The 25,113-nt window shown below is 41.3% G+C and overlaps 1 protein-coding gene across 1 annotated transcript in view; it reads right to left on the bottom strand.

Annotated features, from left to right (window-relative positions):
- Positions 1-366: 366 nt before the first annotated feature.
- The window catches only part of zgc:171482 (zinc finger protein), a 52,799-nt gene continuing 28,052 nt past the window's right edge, over positions 367-25,113 (bottom strand). The window contains exons 5-7 of the mRNA XM_058651222.1: positions 21,047-21,304; positions 12,668-12,764; positions 367-2,009 (exon numbers count right to left, since the gene is read on the bottom strand). Coding sequence (XP_058507205.1) covers positions 1,988-2,009; positions 12,668-12,764; positions 21,047-21,304 — 377 coding nt within the window. The 3' untranslated portion in view covers positions 367-1,987. The remainder of the gene's footprint in view (positions 2,010-12,667; positions 12,765-21,046; positions 21,305-25,113) is intronic.

Raw genomic sequence — 25,113 nt, 5'->3', positions numbered from 1 at the left:
CAAAAAGAACTGACAGAACATTAGCAGTGACTCCTTTTCATAGCTGCTTGAAATTCTGCTTAGGGCTGACACATAGACTCTATAAAAATGGATGAAGTCTTCAGGTTTTTAAAGTGAAACCCAGGAAGTAGGTCAGAAGTCGGTTACAACCTGCATTTGTATAGATATCTGTGAGAAAATGAGCCTACATTTCACTTGATTTTCCACGTCAGTGAACATTTTCCTGAGTAGTGAAGGCTCTCCTTTGTTTTTCTTCAAGAGAACATTTTGTCAATTTTGTAAATTATGTTCCCGTTAAGAGGAAAATGGACGATAAAGTACTGCACATGTGGACAACAGTGTGACTGAAACCAATAGGTGAATGGACGATAAAGTACTGCACATGTGGACAACAGTGTGACTGAAACCAATAGGTGATTTGCATTTGATGTACAGTATGTTGATTTCCGGTTTCAAAAACTGACATGGCCTCACAACAGGAATTTATTTTTACAGCCAAAGATTGCATCCATTTTTAATATGCAGTCTATGGACCGATCCCGGTGCCAACACAAGAAAGTGGAGTGTGTCCTCTCTTCTGTTTCTATAACATAACAGGTCAACTGGAAAAAGCCTAATACTAACAAGTGGAAAGATGGAATTGTTGCCACCTAGGGGAGCAGAGGTGGACACACTTCGTCCATTATATCGATTCCCCACTTTCATACTGGGACAAGGACGGTAGTCCAGTTGACTAGTGTTGTGTCTCTGTTGAAACTCACTGCACATAACACTGTGATGACACTACAGATGAGAAGTAACTGGTGTTAAAAAGGTTCTGAGTTGAATAAATTAGGTGTTGAAAAGAAGCCTCTGCAGTACTCGTAGCTGACCTTACTGTTCCAGTGTGCATAACAAAGCAATCGGCGCTACTGCAACAAAATGTGCAAGCAATAGACTTCAAAAAGGCAAGTAAATGCAACTTTTGGGTTTAACATGCTATGCATTACATCCCATTTGTGTTTTGTACATTAGCTGCTACATGGATTGGGGAGTGTTTTCCTCCCTCTGGCTATTGCAACAGAAAAATAGAATTTTGTCACCTCCAAAAATGCATCTGACATCAGTATTCAGCTCTGTGGGAATGTTTACACCTGTACATGACTGACTGTTGCTTCAAAGCAGGATTTTAAAAGTCTTTGTGCTGCTTTTCTACAGTGCGTTCTGTCCTGTAACTCAGCCAAATCTTCAGGTTTTGAGAACTTTTCTGTCTCTCTTTTCTTTTCTTTTTTTTAAAGACCTATCCAACACATGAAAAATAAATACTACATTCACAGACAACACAGGATATAAAACCAATTTTTTAAAGTTTTCTTAATTCATGCAGTAGGTTATGGCTGAGGTCATTGGTAGTTTTCACGTCCTTGGATTTTAACGTTTAGGCCTGAGAAGGTCTCAAGTGGTCTGAAAGTGAACCATGCGTGTGCCATTTTCCGCATCACTGTATATGAAATCCATGTTAAAACAGACTTGGATCACAGTCGGAGCACGTTGGGGACGACTAGTTGAAGAGTTATTATTACTGCTGCTCTAATGACGATCATTGTAATGGTTATTGCCACTCTGGGCAACGCACCGACATCAGTTCAATTCTAGGATTGTGGTTCACACAGGAGTTGCAGGGCAATATTGCAGCCGCAGCTCGTCTGACGGCTGCTGGTGTTGAGAACTCGTATCAAAACACTTGGGTGCTGAATAAATCTCAAAGATATATTTTTAGAACAAAGATAGAAATAAACACTCTCGTAATGACTCACACATGCATACACACACATACAGGCATGGATGCCCATGACAGCCATATACACACGCACACACGCAGACACAGACATTACTCTGTACTGCTTTCTTATGCTCCTCAGTTTTGTAACACGGCTCGTCCTCTGTGGGTTTTTATCATTCCAGTAATCTTTGTCTTCATGTCTTCCTTTTCCAAAGTTAAGGTGGCTTACTGCTGGTGTTGCTTCAGGCTGTAAAGGAAGCACAGGAAATTATTTATTAGTCTTGTTTTTTCTCTGACACAGGCAGATCTTACAAGACAGGGCTCCTTCAGGAACGGGAAAGCCCACCGGAGCTGGATATTGAGGTGCTGCCTTGCTTTGTCCCCAGTAAGTAATCTCATTTACCTGTGAATCCATGTCTCATGTCACTCTTGATAGTGTAGAGATTGCAAAATAAAAACTTTCCACTGGTAATGTAACAAGACAAATGTGCCGTCGTTAAACACCGTATTCCGACACTGCGTTTCCCCCCGTGCTACATCGAAAACAATTCCACCTCACTGGGAAAGACAGCTCTACTGTATGTGAAGCATTACCCAATAATCGTGTTCCACAATCTTCTCATTATTGCAGTAATCTATTATGCCTTCCATCTGGCTGTTTCCCCAAGTTAAAATAAACTAGAGAGATAGGAGCATAAACCTTCATGTTTAAAGTGCAATAATTACTGTGGATCTGGCTTTATCTTGAGATGTGGCTGTTTTTCATGGTGCCAGTTGCTGTGGCTGCACTCTGTAGCTTTATCATCATGAAACAAAGTGGCACCAGAGGCGCACACACACACACACACACACACACACACGCACACACGCACACGCACACGCACACACAGACCATATTTAATTATAGCAAAGCGATAAGTTGGATTGAATCTCATGCTAAGCAACAGCTGCATAATTGAGTAAGCATTTTTACTAAGATTTATAATCATGTGGAGCTGAAACAATTAATTGATTTCTAAATTAATCAACAAATATTTTGATAATCGATTAATTGGTTTGAAGCTTTTTTCATTATTAAAACAAGATTCCCGATTGTTTAAGCTTCTTAAATGTGAATATTTTCTTAATTTCTTTGCTCTGGATAACGAAGAAATCATTAAAAGTTAATAATTTTGGTTTGTGGACAAAATAAGACATTTGAGAACATCATTTCCAGGTTTGACAAACACCGATCAACATTTTTTGAGGTTTTCTGATATTTTATGGAGCAAACGATTAATCGAAAGTAATCGACAGATTACTCCATTATGAAGATAATCGTTAGTTGCAGCTCTATAATGATGTTTACTGCTAACATCTTGAGTAAACCTGCAGCTGACCTTTGTATCACTGAAATGAAAATATCACGAGTTTGACACAATAGAAAGTCAACAGCTTTTTCATAATGTTTGCATTTCAGTCAGTTTGAGGTGTTATACCTTTGTTTAATGATGCAGCTTTTAGTAAGGTCACACCAATTTTTCATTTAACGACAACTATCTGCATCGTTTTAGCTCTTTCATAGGTGATCTGCATCCACAATAAAACTGATGTATAAAATCACACTAACAGTGAGGTAAATTTGGAACTGAAAGTTATTGTTTATACAGTTTAATCGTCCTGAGGCGGTAGTCTAACTAAGACAGGCAATCGGACAACTTTCAACTGCGAGATGGCTCGTGCTGTGGTCCTGTATGTTTCGTACCTGCTGTACATGTTAATGTGATATAAATTAGATCGAGCATAGTTCTTGTGGTTGATGTGTTGTCCAAAGAAAGACGCGTGATCCGGTAGCGCTTCAAGGTCAAAGACCAGGGAGGAAAATTTGGTGCATTCAGAGAACGCCAAGTCCAACTCCAGTCCGACTAAGCGTATACATGCAGGACTATCAATCGCATTATACAGGTATATTAGTCTGACTATGAATAGCTTGATTTTACTCAGACTCAAATGTACAGATTAATTCCAAAGATCTACATTTCTGTAGGTCCAGACTAAAATTCAGCCCAGGAGTTTTTAATCAAAAATATCCCTTGTTTTTGGGGCTCTAAAACATCGCATTTGTATGGATGATGAGTGTATCTGGAGCAGAATTTATGCATTTTTCAAAGAAAGTATGGCTGTAGCCTTGGTTCATTGAGACACAAACAAAAACATGTCTCCAAACATGGCTGTTGGACTGAGCCTGAAAGAAAACACAGCACCCAAAGAGCACAACATATTCTGTTTTCATCATGGTCCTTGTTAAAATGCCACTTCTCCACTGTGTCCTAATTGGAGCGGTGCCCCAGAGTACGAGAAAGAGGGAGGGATGCGCAGGCACCATAGCTGTCAGCACCTATCCCAGTAATGGCTGTTAAAACGGTGGCCTCTTCACCCTGTCTACTCTGTCAGGACTCATAGAGCACTGTGGAGCAGTATGCGGTGTGTGCTCGGAGGGGACGGGTTTTTAAGACAAAGGTAAGAGTGTGGAGAGGACAGGGACGAAGAGGGAGTGGGCAAAAAGATAGAAGCCTTTTTTTTGTACAGTGCTATAGCAGTTACTTCTGTACAACAACAGGCTACACTGGATCACATCTGTAGTGTCATCACAAAATGTCGTTCTTTTCATTTCAGATTAGAGCAGCCACACTACCTTCTTAAAATATATAGAATGTTTACATGTTTCCTCTGTGGTTCCTAACAAAATCAGACAGGGAAGGTGAACTTTGGCCCTTTTTTCACCAAGCAGTTCAGCTCAGCATGGCACAGTTTGGAACGGTACACCCTGCTTTCCACTGCACTTTATATACCCTTAACCTTCAAAGTAAAAGCACTTTCAGTTCCCTTATTTGTGGCAATTTTTAAAGACAAACCCTGCGTCACACAGCAGCAGCAGCTCTGCAGTGAGACACTGTCGATCGTGTTGCTCAGTAAACAGTTTGAATGCAGCCAGTCTTTGGTGGTATTGTAGCAAGGAAATAGGAAAAGGTGACAGAGATGAGGAAAGGAGAAGGCAGGAGAGTAAAGGGTAAGGCGGGAGATGGGGTGTAAAAAAAGGTCACTGTCTGTGAGTGAAGGGAATTGTTAATACATTTATCCAATGATCTTTCCAAGGGTTAAAGAGGTGCTATGTGAAATATACTGTTTAAGAAGTGCATGAACCTCTTTGTCCAAGGTAAGTGATGCTGAGGATGTGAAGGCCACCTTGGAATGCTGTCTGGCAGTAGCAGCTTCTCCTGGAGCAGAACAATGATCGGCGGTGATTTTTTTTTACAACAGTGAGGATGAAAAGGTAGATGATGGATGGAGGGATGTTTACGGTGGTGTCGTAAAAATGTGTACACACTACCCTGGTGTTTTCAACTCTCGATAACTGCGACGTTCCCCTGTTTTTGTTTTGAAAACTCCTGGGCTGAATTTCAGTCTGGACAGGCAGAAACGGAGCTAAACAATGACACAGTTACCCACATTTGCTTCCTGATCATTTACTTACACACAGAGACTGATAAGCTTTATTAACTCCTTAAAGTTGGCCTTATTACAGAAATCCTTGTTCCTTGCTCATTCACCATTGTTTTTTTTTCTTGTTCGTGGTACTTTATGAAACAAAACTGTACAGAAGAGAGAGTTACTTTAATGTTTTAACTGACGTTCATTTTTTTTGTGCCATTTTCAAATGAAAGTGTGGTCACATGAATGTAAGCCTTTTATGCAGAAGGACAAGGACCAGTGTCTATGGGTGGAAATGAGAGCGACTTCAGACACAAGCATGAATTTGTGTGTGTGTGTGTGTTGAAGCGTGACAGAGGAGGCATGTGTTGAGAGTCCTGAATTAACCTTCCACCTGGCCTCAAGCAGTTACACACACACACACACACACACACACACACAGTCAGATCAGGACACACACACACACACATACAGGCAGCAAGCCTGCTCTATTAGCAGGTCAATATCTCAACCATTCAACATCATCACATTTAGCATTTAGCAAAATCATTCATATTCAGAATTACTTTGCACCAAGCACTGTTATCTCCTTGAATGTGCATTAGTTTGTGTGAATGTGTCCCCTTTGATACCAATGCTGAATAATTACCAGAGTGACAAAGCTAAATGGATTGTCCCCGACCTCACCATTATACCCTTGGGGCCCGCGTTAGCATTAGCATCAACATCACACTCACACACACACACACACACACACACAAGCATTCATGAGCACATAAGCTCATACAAAGGCAGGGCAGACGTCGGCCTCGTATAATAAAAAACAATCATCCTCAAAGCAAAGGCCCAGTGATGTGAACATGAAAAATATTATACGGGTAGTTAAAGCCAAGCAGTGTCATTGGTCACATACAGGCATTCTGACAGTTTCTATCAAGTAAACTGTGCTTAACCGGTTGCTTTTGTTTTCAGTCTGGGACTCAAAGGAGCTGATTATTTAAATGTATGTGTATACTTGGACAAAACAACAACTTACAGGCTGAATAGATTTGCTGGTAATTGTTGCACAAAGGCCTTGAGGATATTCTGCACTGTGGCCATGAGCTTTCTCACAGCACATTTTCAGGTTCATATCACAGTGGATGTTAATAATAAGAACAGTGTTGAAGCACGTTTTTTTTTTTTTTTTTTTTTTAAAGTCAGCATGTCAATTAGGGGATAATATTAGCACCACTGCAGATAATATACTGTCTATAGAACGACTGCATTACATTATTGTTTGTGAACAAGTGAAGCTCATTATCACTCCTTCATAACAAGATGATTGAGGGATTGTTAATATTATATTTATATAATTTACAATTGTTTGTCTTGTTTTGAACAGTTTCTAAAGCTCCAGTCTGTAACTTCTGTTGCCAAACCACTGCTAAAGTCACTAACTCTGACATAGATTGGCGTAACAGTCTAAACAGATGATTGTTGCACAGTTGGCAAAGGGGTTGTAACTGTGTAACCCATTGGTTTTTGTTATGATTATTTTAATCTGGAGTTCATGATTTGTTTCTGACTTTATGTTATTTGTTGAAAGCATGATTATTATAATACTATGACGTACAGGGTTTCACAGTTTAATAAGGTGAGAAAAACTGCTTTGTACATCAGACAATCTTGAATCTAAATATGGATCTTTGAGGAGCATTGATCACCATCTTCTGTTCATCTTGTAATGAATGTGCGTTTGTGTCTGTGGTCTGTTCCCGGGCGATTGTAATGTTTAATATTTATAGTTTCTGCTGTCCTGTTTGTTTTTGCAAACAAAGCTGTGATGCAGGACAATTTTTATTTTATTTGACCTTTATTTTACCAGATACAATGTTTGAAAACCAGTTCTCATTTACAAACAGGACCCGGCAGTCATGTCTCAGGCATGTTCTGACAAGAAAGTATTATTGAATTGTATTGTAACATAAATCTTTGATACTGTCCACATCATCGTCTTAATTACATGTAGAAAACCGTTTGGATTATCAAAACAAAAGTTGCTGTAAAAAGTTAATTGGCCATCAATGTTCTGACCCCTTATCCAGTTCTGCATGGCAGTTACACTGGCTTACTGTGAGTAAACTGTGAAAATGTCCTGTAAAGTTTTATCTACTTGTATATCGCCGCCGTTATCTTCCTGCACAGGTCCAATTACGGCAGCCAATCTGCTACAAACTGCGTCAGGTCTCCTAAATTCAAATGGCCTACAGTGACTGTGTATGGAAGCAGATGCACAGTAGTGATGAGACGAGCTGGCATACAGATGCATCCAGCTGTTTTAAGAAAGAGAGAAATCAGAGAAATCTGTTGCTTTATGTTGACACGTTCTTCGTAACGCATAGCACACATACACACATGCACACACACACACACACACACACACACACACACACACACACACACTTTTCAAGGATGTTTCCTCAGTGAAAGTTAATCCCCTGCTGCTGTCAGCCGTGCTTTAGTCTCCTGCAGAAAGCTTCTTACACAAGCCAGAGCTCATCCTGAGTTGAAAGAACACACATGCAACACAAACACACAAATATATATATATATATGTATATACTATATGTGTGTGTGTGTGTGTGTGTGTATGTGTATATATATAAATAAATATAAATAAATGTGAAAATCACAGGGTACGTCACGATACACGATGCGCTGTCCACAATACCAATAATATCATGATACAACGATTCTGTGATAATCAACATATTGTAAGACAATCATATAGCGATACGTCACGATATCTGTCTAACTGAAGAAAGCAAAACATTTAAAACTGCAGGATTTCTCTATTTATTCACAACATAGAGAACAAAGTATATATTTTTTGTGTGTCCAATGCCAACAGAAAAGGCATTTTTTTGCTCTCATATATCATGCCCCCATATGTGTGTGAAGTATGAATGGGTAGAGAATGTGTATATGAGTCAGAGTGATGGCTTCTAATGCAAGGATTCGTGTACATGTATTGAGTTTCACCTGGGTGAAGGAAGAGGAAATAAGGTCGATGAGGTGGAACCTTTGCTCTTGTTCTGTTTCCCAGAGGATCAATACTGAAGTGCAACAGAGCTGGCAAGACTTGCTTCCAGTACCAGTGTTCACTCACACACTAAACAGAAGTCAGCAATAAGTCTGTGGGTGCTCGGGGCCAGTGCACTGTAAAATCACTTGTGCTTTGAAAGGCTCTCTAATGAACTTTTACACACTTATTGCACACAGTCGACAATGCTGATGCAGGTGCTGCGTAAGAGAATGACACAGTTAATAGTTTCAGATTCTGTCAAAAAAAGAGACTAAAAATGACCATTCTTATAAACGTAGGAATTCATATAACAGGATTTGAAAGAAATGATGATGAATTAATCATAGACTGTATGAAATTAACACGGCAAAAAAATCGACCAATCAGAATTTTAGTCCAGAACGCATCGACTCCTAGTCGACTAGGAGTTTACTGCCCTGATCGGTTCTACCTTCTAGCTCTCTGTCTCAAACTGTTCATCGGACTCTAACTCTGTCTGTCAATACCTTGTCAATATGTCCTCTTTATCCTAAGAAGCAAAGCCCTGCAGCTGTCAATGTCTTCACCTAATCTGTTCTTCATCTCGATTTTCTCTCTTGTGTAATTTTATATTCCCCGTTACTCCACTCTGTGCTGTTTTGGTCTGAAATAAATGCTGTTTCTGTCTGTTCTGCTGCGTTTCTGCATCTGTCTCCACTTTAAAAAAACGAATCTCAGTCATTTGCCATCTTCCTGCCCTTTTAATTTTTTTAAGCCTCAGTCTTAAACCTGATGCGTCTTTCTGTCACTCTGCATCTCTCTTCCCCTCCGTCTCTTTGTGTTTGTTGTGCAGACAGTAGTGTCTCTCTTGTGTCCATTAGTCTTGTGTACTGTCTCTTTCCCTCTCATAAACATCACCAGCTCAGCGTGCCGGTCCTCTTTTCCACTTTGCGACACTAAAACTGGCAGACAGGGAGATTTACGTGGCCAGAATTTTCCTTTGATTTACAGCTCGTGTGCTGAGACATTATACGTCCGCGCTGACGTAACACAAACGGATTTGACTGCTCTGTGAACAGAGCTGTAAAATGTTATGTAGTAGTCAATGGACATTGCCTTGAACAGTGCAAACATCAATTGTGTGACCTTAAACTCCACCCAAAAAAGAAAAATACCTACGCCTGCCAAATGACTTTCTGTGGAAAACAAAAATCACATCATCCAGGACCTTCAGTTGTACTGATGTAAGCTGTTCCTCAGCAAGCTCTCTCTGGATAAAAGGAAGATGGGTTTTGGTCTTTGGCTTAATGTTATATAATAATGCCTTTAAACGGACATTTCAAATAAAGAAACACATGTCAAAAGTATATTAAAATACAAAATATATATCCTGATTTAAAAGCTGGATAAAACATTCATACAAAGCTGAGGCTGGTTTCACGTGTGGTGTGTAACTGCTAAGAGCTTTCACATTCCCCTCGTGAGATACGTGTGAGATGCAAGGCTCTTTCTGGGGGGAAAAAAGCTTCTCACCTATTTTTATTGTGAGCTGTGTTCATCTCACAGCAAAACAGAAAAGAATGTTTTTCCTCACTGTTTCAGCATCTATATCCAGGGTTCCCGAGGTCCTAAAAATCATTGAAAGTTTGTGAGTTTGAAAAATAAATAAAAATCAAGGCCTTTGAACGTTTTTGAAAATCAACATTGAAGAATTATATTTAGGTAAATGTCTCCCTTGTTTGTTACGACGCCACCTGCTGTCTCATGCGTCCGTGGACACTGTCTCTCTCCGCTGTGCAGGACAATGAGCGAGTAATGCTAAGCAACAGACGGCAAATGACGTTTTTTTTTTACCAAGATCCCCAGGATAATCACTTGTCCAGATGCAGAGCGTGCTTCAAATCAATAAAAGTGGACACCTTGGATGTGGTTCTTAAGCTTCGTCAACACATTCTGTCCTTGAATTCGAGTGAATTGGTTCTGGAAGGTCATTGAAACGTCCTTGAATTTGGTGTCAACCAAGCTTGTTACTGCACAGACAAAGTCTGTGAGCTTGAGGGCGGTGCCATCACCTTTGTTTGGACGCCTTTGCAGAAAGACGGATGCCAGACATGACGCACTACTCCATCACTCGGAAGTGCTATAACTCTCTTGTAGTTAATGTTTGTAGGAGGAGTTTAAGCGATGCAGAGAGGCAGATTTTTTATGTATTTTTTAGTACAGCGTTGGCAATCAGTGTTAGGATTATGAGGAGGAGTCCTTGGAAACTTTCCCTGGCCTCAAAAACTTTCAAGAAACCCTGCTTTATGCCAACCAGGGAATAGGAGTATTTGGAAATTGCCCTTGACCAAAATAAAAAAATAAATCTCTCCTGTTATTTACTTTCAGTTTTTATCTCCTCCATCTGCACTCTGCTTTTCTCATCCTTGTTTTTGCTGTTGTGTTTCTCTCACTCTACCCTCCTCGCTGTGTTTGGGAGAGTTAACTTTTCGCAAGTTTTGCACACACCAAGCGAGTTTTGGTGTGTGCGGCGCAGACAAGTTATGACCTGGGGCGTATAAATACAGCTATTTTCTGTGAAAAAGCCGGCCTCTTAAAAATAGACAAAAAGCAAAGAAACAACAACAGAATTACACCCACAAGCTCTGTTTTTATCTGACAAATACAAAAACACTTAACATCCCTTATGTCACTTTTAAATCAAAGAGACAGCTAATGCAGACACTCATGACCTCACTGTCTACACAAATCCTCAAAGCGATACTTTTGTAAATGCATTCTTCCTATGCTGCTATTGTCATGCTCTTTCGTAACTAAGCTTGTGTTTTTATGATGCTACTCCAGGCCGCTCCACACCCCGTTAGTCTTATTGTGTATGTACATTATACATCTAATGTACTGAAAGTAGTATGTTATGCTGTTTCAGTCATGTATTCTAAATTGTAAAAGGTCAGGCGCTCTGTCTTCACCCAACATTTTTGTCCACTAAAGCAATACCCAGCGTCTTTTAAAACGACTCCACGCCCAGACATTTAAACACAGCACACACCACAACAGATAGAAACGCAGTGCAGTCTATTTTATACTATTTAAAACAGTTATTACAGTTAATTACACACAGGGAAAATGCGTGCGTAAAACAATATTTGCATCCAGGAGAATCATGTCAACCATGCCATGTCTTTTTTGACGTGTAAGTGCTATAAAATCCTTGTGCTGGAGCGGTGTTTAATACTATTGCTTTGTTTCCACAGCTCCATGCATCACTTCTGCAGCGTCACACTCGGTACAAACACAGATTATTATGCACAGTATTTCCTCAAAGCTTATGATATTCTAGTATTTTGTGTATAATGAGAGCCTGGAGAGTTCATTGGTTTTTAGACACCTGCGCTTCATTGTTGGATTGTCTATTTCTGAAAGTTATACACGTACTCCCTTTCTCAGTACTGGGCCACACTGGACACATAAGTGCTGGGAAACACCTGGGAAGCACACCCTGCTTATATCATTTTATCATGCTGGTCACAATAGCCATTGCCATGCTGAAAACTCTGCCGTTCTCTGCCCAGGATGCATTTCAGTGTCTATTTTCTGCATGTTCAATGAGCACATCTGTCCAGAAAACACCCTCAAATCCATGACATGAGTCTTAAAATAGAATACATATGATATGGTCAGAGTCTGATAGACAAAAGATGTGTTTCTCATGCTGTTGTTTTGTATGCATTTTTTCTTCCCTCCTTTCACTTTGACAGTATGCACACACTCGTCCTTGACAGCATCGGTGCACAGACGAGCACCGCCGCTGTCAGGAGATGAGGAGGAATTCTCTCTGTGGTGGTGACATGCACAAGTACAACAGAGTACTGACATTTTTTTTCGAGAATGATGTTGTAATATTATGAGAATAAAGTCGTAATTATTATTCAAGCAAAATCAGCTGAGACCTGCGACAAGATGAGAAACGCGGGGCATTTCCTGAAGTTACATTTTGATTGGGGCTTCACAAATAAAGAAATACTTAATGTTTTACTTAATGTTCAGCACCGCATTAATCTTTAGCATGAGGACAAAAGAACTGAGTCTGTTTGGAAGAAAGAATCACACAGAAAATCATCTCTTTTGCGGACTAGAGGAGGAAATGGCTAGTAGTGGTTGACTGCAGACTATCACTGATTACATCTGTGATAGTCAACAGTATCGCCCCCTGGTGGTTATTCAATAAAACTGGAAGACAAGGTCCACTTTAGATATTGTGGTCTGTGGTGTGAACAGGCTTGTGTGCAATGTTGGCTATTGAGGCACATGATGTGCATCCACTGTACATCCAGTGTGACCCAGGCATTCTAGTCGATTGTCCATCCATCCGTAGTTATTGTACTCACTTGTTCTGGTGCTTGGAGCCCTGGAGGTGTGCATGGTACTGTTCAATGGAGTTGAGGACCACACTGCAGACACTGCAGGAGTAACTACTGCGCAGTCCTGCAGAGACACAGACCAACCACAACCACACACACACACACACACAAGTACAAAAGGCTACTGTGAGTGCACTTTCAATGATTATATGGTACATGAAGACTCTTAAAAGCTGTCATCATCATCATCATCATCATAATCAACATCAGCAGCATCTGGAACATCATCGGCTGTATCACTGAGGCCAAGGGGGCAACAATAAAACATTTTTTTTTAATAGACTGCAAATAACAGTCTTACTTGACACTCTACAGTGCAGGGTAATTTTCATAATTAGAGTGCATCTGGAAAAAAAAAAGGATTTGATTAGACTAATCATTAGCAGAAAGCAGTCATATTTTTAGATCAGTGCCTTCTGCTTTTCTGCATGTGTGTGTGTGTGTGTGAAGGTGGCTTTGGAAAACTGAATTTCAATTGGGGGAAGAAGAATGAGGACACCGAGGGTAAGAAAAGAACAATGTAGTAGAACCGTGTACGCCTGTGCTTGTATTGTGTCGGTGAATGTGTGCCGCTCAGACACAGATGTGAACTAATTAGAGGGTTTGCAGGTGGTCGAGATAAGCCCCCCCCCCCACCCCCCCAATTAATAAATAAATAAATAGAAATAGGAGGCAGATGGAGATGTTGAGAGAGTCGAGTGAAGAGCCATTGAGGGGTGGGGTGGTGGTGGGGGGTTGAGGGGAAGGATTGACGGAAATGAGGAAGGCTCTGGTGAAAAATCTGAAGATGGAGATGAGTCAGAAAGCCTCAAGATTTGTGATGTGACCGGCAGTTTTGGACGGTAGCAGGTGTCAGTCACGTGTTATTGTCTAGTTTCATCTAAGTGGGCACATAATTCACAAGACTGACGTCATGTTCTATCGAGGAAGACCTGAAACTACAGAGTGAGACCATCAACCAGTAAAACGTTTACTGACATTATAGATCAGGCGAGAACTAGGCTCAATTTCAGTGCATTTTGCAATCAGTAGAGTCACCCCCTGGTGGTTAACTTCCATCGTCTACGTCCATTTTTATGTACAGTCTGTGTCACACTGTAGGAGAGGGGAAAAAAAAACCTGCTGGAGTTTAATGACCACAAAAAAACATGATGTGGGAGCCAGTTCCCAAAAGTGTGCTGACTACAGCACACCAGCACCAGAGTTTAAAATCGCCTTTATGTTACAAGGACAGAGGAAATGCTCTCTGTGTCGACGAGCAAAGGGATGCAATTGGCTGTGGATTTTGTCTGCGTTAAAACACAGTGCAGTGTGTTGTCACTACTTGAACCTGCACACCTTCACTCGGATCAGTATGACAATCAATCAAAAACAAATGAAGTGACATCTGTTCCACCTCCAGCCGGTCTTTGCCTGCCTTGTCTTTGTGCTCTGTGGTTTTTATTTAAAATGTTTGATGATAAATTGCGTTACTGTGAGGGTGCGTTTCGCGAATAAATCAGGTCTGCTCAAATTATGCGGGTGCCCTTTTCTCTGCTATCGTTATTGTCCTTGAGATCTATGAGTTGTCGGTGTGTTCCATCACCTTTTGACCTTCTGGGGAGGTAATTGTTGAAGTACAGTCGGAGATGAAGTTGTGATAGTGTTAGGAGAAGTGGGAGGTTATTTGCACTGGGCTCGAGCTGCATAATGTGGCCTATTTACTCCTGGTTGTCAGACAGTCCGCTCTGTCGAGAAAGATTAAGGACAAGCAGTCATTTTCAAAAAAGAAATGAAAAGCCACAGCTGAATTACTTGCCCGGAGTAAGAACTGTCTTTGCTAAAATGTTGATAATTTGCATCTATTAAGAGATGGCAACTCTGTGTGGGTGTGGAAGGGAGAAGGAAAAAAACAAAGAAATTGCATGCTCTTGGGCCAAAATGTCATTACATCAATTCTCTTTTAATGAAAAGGCTATTAATTGGTAAAGAGGTAATTTGAGGAAGAAAATTATCTCTTATTCTGTTTCCCGTAATTTTACACTGCTACGAGGATGACACAAAGAGGGCTATTTTTGTGTTTTATGTGTGTGTGTGTGTGTGTGTGTGTGTACGCGCACAAAGGCCTCCCTGCTTTTAGTCTGATTGATGTCACCTCCCTACCGCCTGGCTGAGAAGCACTGATGTACAATATGCTGCGCTGTTGTGTCTCTGCCAGTGATGCGAGTGTGTGCCAGCCTTTTTGAACACACAGGGCACACAAATACACACACACACACACACACGCACATACTCTGTGTTATGGTTAATACAGCAGTTCTGGCATCTGGCTCCATGGATGGGCATGGTATAGAAGGTGTGTAGGCACTTACTCGGCTCGTGTTAATTACACGCAGGGAAAATGTGTGTGTACAACGCAAGTGACAGCATGCAGGGCAGGACTGTGACTGTGGGTTTTCTGGGAGCAGTATTTGTGAGGGTGTTTCTAAGCCTTGTTAATTACTCAAGACGATTTGCCAGGGAGACAGAAATGAGGGGGTTTGATGAGCTCAGGCAGCGGGTGTGGAGTCTATTTGATGTTGGGACTTCTGGCATTGCTGCCACTTTTTGTACGGTTATGCCTAAATGCTTTTGAAATAAAGAAATGAGCCACACTCAGCGCTCGGAAAATGGCGACAATTATGTTCTTTTCTAAAGCCTCGTTGTAAACAAACGAAACATCCTCCTGCAGCAACATTAATGATACATTGGGAGTGTGATGTTCACAGCTCCTCTTATCCGGCTCTGGCTCTAACTGCAACTATTTTCATTCCAGAGTCTCTTGTGGGTTGTCAGGTAGTGGTCAGCACTAACGATTGTTAAGGGTAGTGTTGTGTGAACATTGGCGGTTAAACAGTGGGGTCCGAGTTTAATTTGCAGAGGGAGGAAATGAGCCTTGGGAACAGTGTACGAGCTAGGCATGGTCATTTTTAAGCAAAAATGCTATTGGGCTATCCGATGGATAATACCATCGAATATTAAAATACTCACCCAAAGGTGAACACATGACACAAATAACGTGACAGTTTAGCAAAATAAAGCTACAGTACTTGACTGTGAAGTTACTTTCAATTCAGGGAATCCACACGCTGCCTCTTAACAGTTCAGTACGGTACGTATTGTTTTGCATTAGCATTAGAAATAGCATCAAAATAACTGGCCCCAACTCTTCCATTAATCGGTACCCTTCCAGTACCAGAGTAATGGTACGGTACGGGTGGAGCTAGACCCACAGCAGTTGGAACTCCAAACTGTCCCATACTGTACCAAACCGAACCAAACCATGATGGAAACACGGCTTTTTGCATGTGCTCAGGTAAAAGGTTCTAATGCTTCAGCCATATCTAGGAGACACAATTTAAATTGCACTTCTACACCAAACATAATATCTGTCTGTCAGAGGTGAATTCTACAGTGAAAGAAAACAAACAAACTCATGGTTCAGCTTAAAGATGCATTCAAGGCTAAAGGCTTGATGATCATGGCCATCCCTAGTATAAGCACAGCACAACATAAAGTTACAAATGGATAGTCATTTTAGGGTACTTCCCTTTATTTCCCATGTTGTCCCTCTGTGGGGCTGACTTTAAGTGTAAGAAGTATAGTAGTTTAGCACTCTTACTACCCCTGGACCCTGTGTGCTGTGGTATATCATTATTTTCATGTGTTTTGCAAAATAAAAGGGACAGGGAGCCAAACACAAGCCCACTGAGATACAATCAAAACTAACAGTCTGAAGCAAAGGCTTGACACTGAGTCTCACAGGACTTTATCACAAACACCAGTGCTAAAATGGGCTGAGTGCTTGGTTAGAGAGGAATTTTCCAAGAAACAACCTTATGAGGACTTGGAGAGACTAATTAGCTTTGTAACAAATGTGACAGTAATTTGAATATTTTTTTATGCAAAATATTGTGATACACAGGAAACTACTGCAAAAAGAGATAATTACATTTTCAGGTCAACATGATGGTTAATTAAATTTTTTATCCTCCACTAGAAATTTAAATCATAGTTTAACATTTTGAATTGTAGTGCAGCGCTTTACTAAATATGGCCAACCTTTTATTTACGGTTTGATGAAAGAAAGGCAACGGTTTGTGCTTGGTCTGCACCAAATCTCCAGGGAAAGTAAATGGCTCTTGCTACTAATTACTCCACTGTGGACACAAGCTAAGTCGCCAAGTTTGTCTGCCATTGTCTTTTGAGCAGGAAGCATGCTGTAGGCTTTAAGAGCATTTCCTTAAATAAAAATGTCTTACTAGTTCTGTTAACTGTGATGATGAGAGTAGTAAAAATTAAACAATTGTACTGTAATATATCTTAATTCTGAAACAATTAGCATAAAGATGATTAAACGGCCCATAAGCCGTGTTTCCATCATGGTGCTGTTGAGTTTGGTACAGTACAGCACGGTTTGGAATGGTTAAGCTCTCGGTCAGGCTTGTGTTTTGACTGAGAATAGTACCTTGACTTGCTATAGGGAGGAGTGGGAAATATGACCAAAGAATTACTATGTAGCAAGAAGTGCTAATGTTGCTAAAGTGCTGGTGATGTGATGTCCATCATTTCTGACATTGTTGGGTGCCCAGAAAACACTGGCAACAGTGAGAACAACCTCGTCTGAGTGCTCTGTTTGGACTGTGTGGTGTTTGGTGTGTGTCATGTGATTGGTTTGCACCTGTTGGTATATTTGCATAATGTGATTTGATTGGCTGACACTCACACTACCGCTTAGAAAGTTCTCAACTTCTGTCACCTGCAATTTGTACAAGGTGTAGCGGTGGCAACACATTTTGGATGATAGTGGACAACTTTTGACTTCCAATAAAACAGACCGACTGCACATGAGTGTTGTCGTGAATGTGGATCCTGCATTGCCTACATGCCTTAAATGTAAGCATGTACTGTAGTGTGGCTGTGCCACAATGAGTGTCGTCTCATGGGAGGAGGTCAGCTCTGTCTCCCAGCTCAGGCACCGTAATCAATTACACACAATTTTCTCTGCTTTGGTACTTCACCCTCTCTTGGGTCCTTGCGCACACACACACACACACACATACTAGTCCTTCACACTTAATCTCACTGCCTCTGATTCTCGACTGAGTCTCCAGAGAGCAGAGACAATGCGCTGGCTCTGTCTTGAGGGGTTTTCTACTCTTGTTGTGATTTATGTAAAGACACAGCCAAGTCAGCCGGGCTCCATCCTGCATCAGTAGCCACCGCCGCTGTAACTCCCTCGCCCTGGTCCGTAATCCATCTCCAAGGGTTTTGCCTGGCACCTAGCCAAGGAAAATAACAGCGTTGTCCCCGGTGCCCTGCCTTTGCAATTACACTATCCGAGAGTCGGAAACAGTGTCTATAAATGTCACAGGGATTTTGTGATATGTTTTTGTTGCAAGATAAAAAAAAAGAAGGGAGCGGTAGAAGATAAAAAAGATTCAAGTACAGGTAAAGGTCGGTATGATCGATAAGACACAATCAAGACAGTGAACCACAGCACACTCACTCTGTAGCCATAGTTTAGAGAGAGGGGATACTGGTGTGTAAATAATTCACCTGTATCTTGTGGGGATTTAATGAGGGTGACAGATGAGACATGACGAAAATATTGGAGCCCCTGGAGGTACGCGCACACACACACACACACACAGCAGAGCAGCAGAGCAGCAGGAGAGAAGGGACAGATATAAAAATGTATGGAGAGAACATGGAGCGAGATGGAGGACAAAAGGACAGAGATGAATCTGCACTTTCCCTCTCCTCCCTCTCCTCCCTCTTTTCTCGCTTGCCACCTCACATTCGACTCTCCGTCTGAGATTACACCCAGTGCACCTGCGCCTTCACACCTGAAGTAGTGATAAAAGCCAATCAGATGTGAGAATCTTGCACGGAATGGAAATATGTGTCTAACGGGAGAATAAACGACTAGTGACAGTGAGGCTGTACTGTGATGAATAAAGTGTTTTTGACTAAAGGCACTGGAACAAACACTTGATTGATGGCACATTTGATGGATCATGTCAGCAGTGAGCTCAATGCCCCATTGGTGTGATAGATTTTGCAGCGATATGTGATACATTTTGCAGCAGATAGGCGGTCTTCACTGAGAACAAAGATGTTGGATGAAATAAAAAATAACAATATGTCTGTTATGTTGTATATTTCTAATGCAAGAAAACCCTGAAAGTTGCCATTAAAAAGACCCCCCCCCCCCAAATAAACTGAGGTTGTGGGATCTGGGTCACACTCTACGGACAGAGGACGGTATCTAACATGACACCACTTAGAGCCTCTGAGCCAGTGAACGCGGCAACATAACTCATGCTTTTAATCTGATTGGCTTCTTGGGATAATGAATTGTGTCATGGCACCTGGAGCACACAGCGAACGGCTCACGCGGCATTTGCATGTGTGTGCGACTGCGTGCCTTGCGTGTGTATGTGTGTGTGGTATAAATATGTCAAACGTGCGTGTGTGTTTCGTAGAGGTGTTGTTCGGCACTTGTGCACATGTCGGGCTCAGCTGCAGCAGAATTCTAGGGTGATATTAGATGATATCACTCATAGGAACAAGGAAACGGGGAGGCAATTTTTGTACCAAAAAAAAATTATAATAATCTCACGTGTGTAAGGACATTGTACACTTACACATTTTGCATGTGAGGAGGAAGAAAATAGATGGGGAGCGAGGGACAGATTGTAATTTGATGCAAAACATCTCACTCGAGTCATCTCTGTTTCTGGTTGTCAGACGCGTGTTTCAGCCGTCAGCAGATATCCGTCTGTAACGTGCTGTTATTTCGGTCCCTGTGCCTCCGCACCGCGTCGTGTACTCTCCTCTTAAGTACGCTCGCATGTCAGCAGAGGTCCTTTAACTCTGACACTTTTACACATCGGCAGCGCTGGCACTAACGAGTGTGAAAGTTATGCCGTAATGCGAGCAGACAGTGACCCCTGACAGCTCGAATCGGAAAGGTTAGACTGTGGCAAACAGGTGACAAATGCGATTGACTGACGCGGTTAATTATGAAAAGAGAAATGTTTGCTCGGGTTGATGGATGAGCTAACTTTTACTAAACTCTTAAGATAATTCAGTCAATAAAAACTTTACGTGCTGACTTGCGATGTAGTATTAAAATGAGAATTGATTTTTAAAAGGATTGATCAAAGTAAATTCTGTTTAATTAATGCTTAGGCCCAAACTTATTCCCTAGTTACAATAGCACAACTGTGTAGCAACGTTATGTCTGACTCATTAGCTGCTCATTACCTGTGTCTTTCAGAAAAACACAGGCTTTCTAATAAAAGTTGGCAGCTTCTGGCCTGAGACAACATATCTGTGTGAGGTCACTTGAGTAATTTTATTTTTATTCAGACTTGGCAAAGCTTCTTTTGAGCCATGATATTTTCCAACGGTATTTACAAGCTGATTTCACAGACAGACTTGAATGACTGAAATTGTTCTTTGACTTGATCTGGAAACTATCGTTATGACGCTGTTGCACTGTACCCGGACGTCAGGAGGACATTTTCTCTGCAATCTAAACACGTGTTTAGCCAAATTGACTAGTTTTATAGCAGAAAACAAACTGAATGGGAAGTCCTGTGGTAAAACCTCTTACCGCGGTAAAGTGAACCTCTGTTCGTTCGCACCACAGTTGGATTTCTGCTGTGTGACTTTTTAGGGGCTGTTCTGTTCAGCATGACTCTGATTGTCACCCTAAAAAATATAAGAAAGATTTGCAAAGATTGAATATATAAAATTCTATGATGTTGACATGATGATGACAGAAACTAACGATAACGATTCCGGGGTCAAAATAAGCTTTGCAAAGTCGTGTTATTTCCGTTTATTCGCACTTCCAGACAATAGATCATTCTGTCTTTTTCTGTGATTGTCGATTTTGTTTTGCATTTCCCTATTTGTAAGTGGTTTGTTTTTATTTTCTTGAAATAAAAATCCGTTGGATTACACGGACCTCTCAACCATCTGTGGAACCTTAACTCTTGACTGCGTTGATAAACATTTTTTTACAGTGGAGAGAGGTTGTCCGACGTATACACAGCTTATGTTGTGAACAACTAAAGTTGTTACGCTAATCTGTACAGCGACTCTTTAATTGTGCTAATTTTATCCATAAATGTCTCACCACATGGTGAAATCTGCACCGCATGATGTAAAAAGACATGCGAACATTTCAGAAATCCACTCTTAACAGATCTTGAACATGATCCCACCTATCGCCTTTCCTCGTACAAAGTCCTAACACCCCTCCTGCCTCTCACTTGTCACTTGTGTTGGGATTTTGGGGTTTATGAGGCTGACCTGTGCTCTCTGTGGCATCCAGACTGCCAGCTAGCTGCTCCAGCAGGCGTGCTCTGGCTGCATTCCTGCGGTGCTTCTTGCCCTCGTAGTGCTGCTGTGCCATCAGCGGGTTATTGAACCAGGCTCCACATAGACAACAGTACTTCCCGGCTTCTTTTCCTCCATTTCCACTGACCTCTGTCGTGGGCCAGGGCAGGACAGGGGGTTGAGGAGGGCACACAGCAGGGTCTGTGGGCTGAGGCGTGGAAGGGGAGGAATCTTGGGGGGGAGACACGGAATAAGGGGTGAAGGGTTGGGGAAGGAGAAAGGGAGGATAGATGGAAGAGAGAGAGTGAGAAAGCATGTTAACTCTATTGCAAATTTTAATTGCTGTGATTGTTACATCCGGTTTTCACGTTGTTTTATTTTACTTTAATGCATTTAAATGTGCAGTGTGAGACAAATTTCCCAATGGGATCAATAAGGTGCATTATATCGTGTCCTATCATACCGTATCATAAATGAATTTCTTAGCTAAAAATGACATGAGATTAATATTAAGGCTGTAAAAAGAAATAACGCGGCAATGCAAGATGATTCGTTTGTGGAATTAACGCAGTAACTTTTTTAAATGCATGCGCAGAATGACCTGCTCCATACATCCCACAATTCATCCCACTACGTCTACTTATACCATTATGGCCGACAGTCCAGAGTGATGGAAAAAGGTTTGAGTTTTGATGTGGTATGATTAAGTTAATATACGTTATTTTTTATATTTTAATAATACCATCATTTGAAATTGTGCATGATAAAAAAACTAAAGGTCATTTACCTTCCTGTTCCAACACCATGAATTCATTTTGTCTGTCATATTTAGGAATGTTAATTAATCATAATTAATCCACAGCTACCCCATGATTAATCAATTTCATTTTTTAATCGTTGGACAGCCCTAATTAAAATACTTAAATTTACATATAACTATCATGAGATCATATTTGAACAGATGCACACACTGGTTGTATTAGTTCCACCATATAACGACGAGCTAAAGATCACTGCAGGCCGTGTCTGTGGAACACGGACGACTCCTCTCCTCTCTGGAAAAAGACATGGCAGACTTTCAGGTGACCTGCTCCTTGTGACATGACTCTGGTTACCATGGTGATTGCCCATTAATAGCCAACAGGCACCGACATGTCCACAGGACGCTGTTTTGGCTCACACTGTGATGATTGTGCATGTGCGTGTGGCGGCACACGCACATGCACGATGTGTGTATGTGGGTGGTGGTTGGAGAAAATGTGTGAAGGCTGCCGTGTGCATGTGCGTGGATGAATGAAGCTCCACAAAAGGCTGCTTGTGTGAACATATAATAAGTTACAGTGAATGCAAAAAAAAATCATGAGGAGCAGGGTGTCAGCTCCACTGCCAAACTGTGAGAAACCGTACAGTGCCAGATGGCACGGCCAAATGTGCCGATTTGCATGTAAAATGTGTCAGTGTGAGTTGTACTGTATTGTATGACACGGCCGCATTATCACACATGTTATTATTTCATACTAGCAACAAAAGCCCACTCGCACAGGCTTTTAAGCCTCGGTGAGTCACTTCTTCCACATTAAACACCAGCTATTGTGTAAAAACCAGTGTTGTTGACCAGTGACCCTGATGGTGAGGTATATGAGTTTGTGTGTGTGTGTGTGTGTTCCAGGTTTTTCTCATGTAGTGGGGACATAAATCTGTTTATACAGTGTTATGGGGACAAAAAAACCCCGTAATGTAAATGATTGCATCATGAGGTGAAGGTTTAGGGTTAGGACAGTAGGAGTTATGGTCAGTGTCAGTGTAGTAAGTCAATGTAATGTCCTCTGAAGTCATGGAAACCAGAGTGTGTGTGTGTGTGTGTGTGTGTTCGTATGCTGATTGGTCGCTCCTACCTTGATGTGCCTTTAGGCTGCTCGGTTCACATAGTTACAGTATCTATGGCTGTGTCTCTGCTCATCTCGCCAACCACGCCCACTCACATTCCCTTCGCTTGTGTTTGCCTTCACAACTCCCATCATCTCGCTCACAACACTCGACCCCGCTTTACTGTCATTTCATTTTGCCACTGTCGCTGTTGAAAACAAAGCCAACCTTGTGTGTGTGTGCGTGTGTGTGTGTTGTGACTCGACTGTCAGTGAGCGAGGGAAGTTGCTGTGCTCTGAAAGCTTTGTGGGGGCAACACGTGGAGAGCAGCAACAGGGACTCATCCTCGGATGCATTTTTTACTCTCCAGTCCTTGTTTTCCCGCTCTACCCCCCTTTTTCCCGACTGTGGAGAAATCTCTCATCTCTGCACACTGATGCAGAAATAAGTGTTTTTCACGCAGTTGGGCACAGACACACTGTATGTGTGTGTGCGTGCGTGCGTTTGCGCAGGAGAAGGTGGTGGTGGTAGTTTGGAGTGTCTGGGGATGTGGAAGGTACACATGAAAAAACATAGGTTGAGTCCAATCTCTCCATGTCTCATGGGCTTCTCCATCACACACACACAGCTCTCTGCTCACACTGTAGTTACCATGTGGGTTTATTATGTGTTTCTCTGTGCATGTTAGTGTCCAATGAATGTGCATTCATCAGTCATCCTACTCATGTAGATTTTCTAGCAAAATGTGCGCTTGTGTGTCTGTGCCTGTCAGCTCGGCTGTGCGTCTTCTTGCGGAGTGCTCGTGGTGAAGGCTACTTTTGACTCTAATCTTTCCTGAAATCTCCTCCTCTTCTCTCCCAGGTCACTCTTCCGCTATCTTTGTTCTTCATTCCCATTTTTTTTTTCTCCTCTAGGTCCTACTGTCACAAAATGGCACAAACTCCGTTGGCAACATTTGTGTGGAAGTGACACTTTCTCCGAAGTAGGACAACATTTAGGAAAAGAAACTCAGGGGCTGAGTTCTAATACTCTTTTTTTGTAGCATGATAGATTGTGCATTTATAGTGTGGTGAATTTTCACTTTTAAACCAATTTGAATCACATTATGTAAAACTCCCCTGGAGACAATGCATCACTTAACACTTAAAAACTAAATCACTTTGCCAATGTCTTGATTTGTTACGGATATTTTTTTTAACCTTTTGTAACCTTCAAAGTTTATTTCTTCATGCCTTTGGCATGTTAGCATTTAAACACACACACACACACACACACACACACACACACACACACACACACACACTTATTCCTCTGATGCGCACACTAGACATTTTTGACTGAAGCACGACTAAAGCTTTCCAAATCCACTTTTGGTATTTAAAAAAAAAAAGCGAAAAAAAAAGCCTTGAACTAAAAATAGTTTTCCCAAGAAATAGATGCCTGGATTACATGGATGGGCGTGTGCAAGCGAGGTGATTATTAATATCCTTGATCTTCAGTCAGGCAAGGGTTTATGTGCAAACTGACTGGTATTAGTCCATATTGATCCAAAGTACTTGTTTCTAATCAGGGTTCTCGTCATTTATCTTGTTTAAAAAAATACATCGATGTTAAATAAATGTAGGTGGGTTCATTATTACTGTACATTCATTTAGTTGTATAAATCAATAGATATGTTTGTAATAATAATAATATAATTACAGTACATGTCATTTAGCAGACGCTTTTATCCAAAGCGACTTACAATGGAATTGAGTACAATCAGTCAGGGGTGGGAATCGAACTTGCGACAATGAAGTCTTTCGCATACAGGGTATCAGTCTTAACCACTGAGCCACTCCACCCCACTCCATAATCAATTCAATATGTCAGGCACTTTTAGTATGACCAAAAACTGACCATTGAGAAACTGACGAGATCCTCTTCTTCCTCGTAGGTTGACAGTGAGTAATACATCCATGCTGCAGCGGTGTCAATTAGAGCTGCAACTAACGATTATTTTCACGATTAATCGAGTAGTCGTTTGGTCCATAAAATGTCCGAAAAAATGTTACACAATGTTGATCGGTGTTTGTCAAACCTGGAAATGACGATTTCTCTGTTATACGGAGCAAAGAAACCAGACAATATTCACATTTAAGAAGCAGAAACAATCCGAACTCTTGTTATAGTAA

This window comes from Solea solea, chromosome 15 (assembly GCF_958295425.1).
Source record: "Solea solea chromosome 15, fSolSol10.1, whole genome shotgun sequence".
Classification (NCBI taxonomy): Eukaryota; Metazoa; Chordata; class Actinopteri; order Pleuronectiformes; family Soleidae; genus Solea; species Solea solea.
The sequence above is the reverse complement of the archived record's forward strand: the minus strand, read 5'-3'. Positions and strand labels throughout refer to the sequence as shown.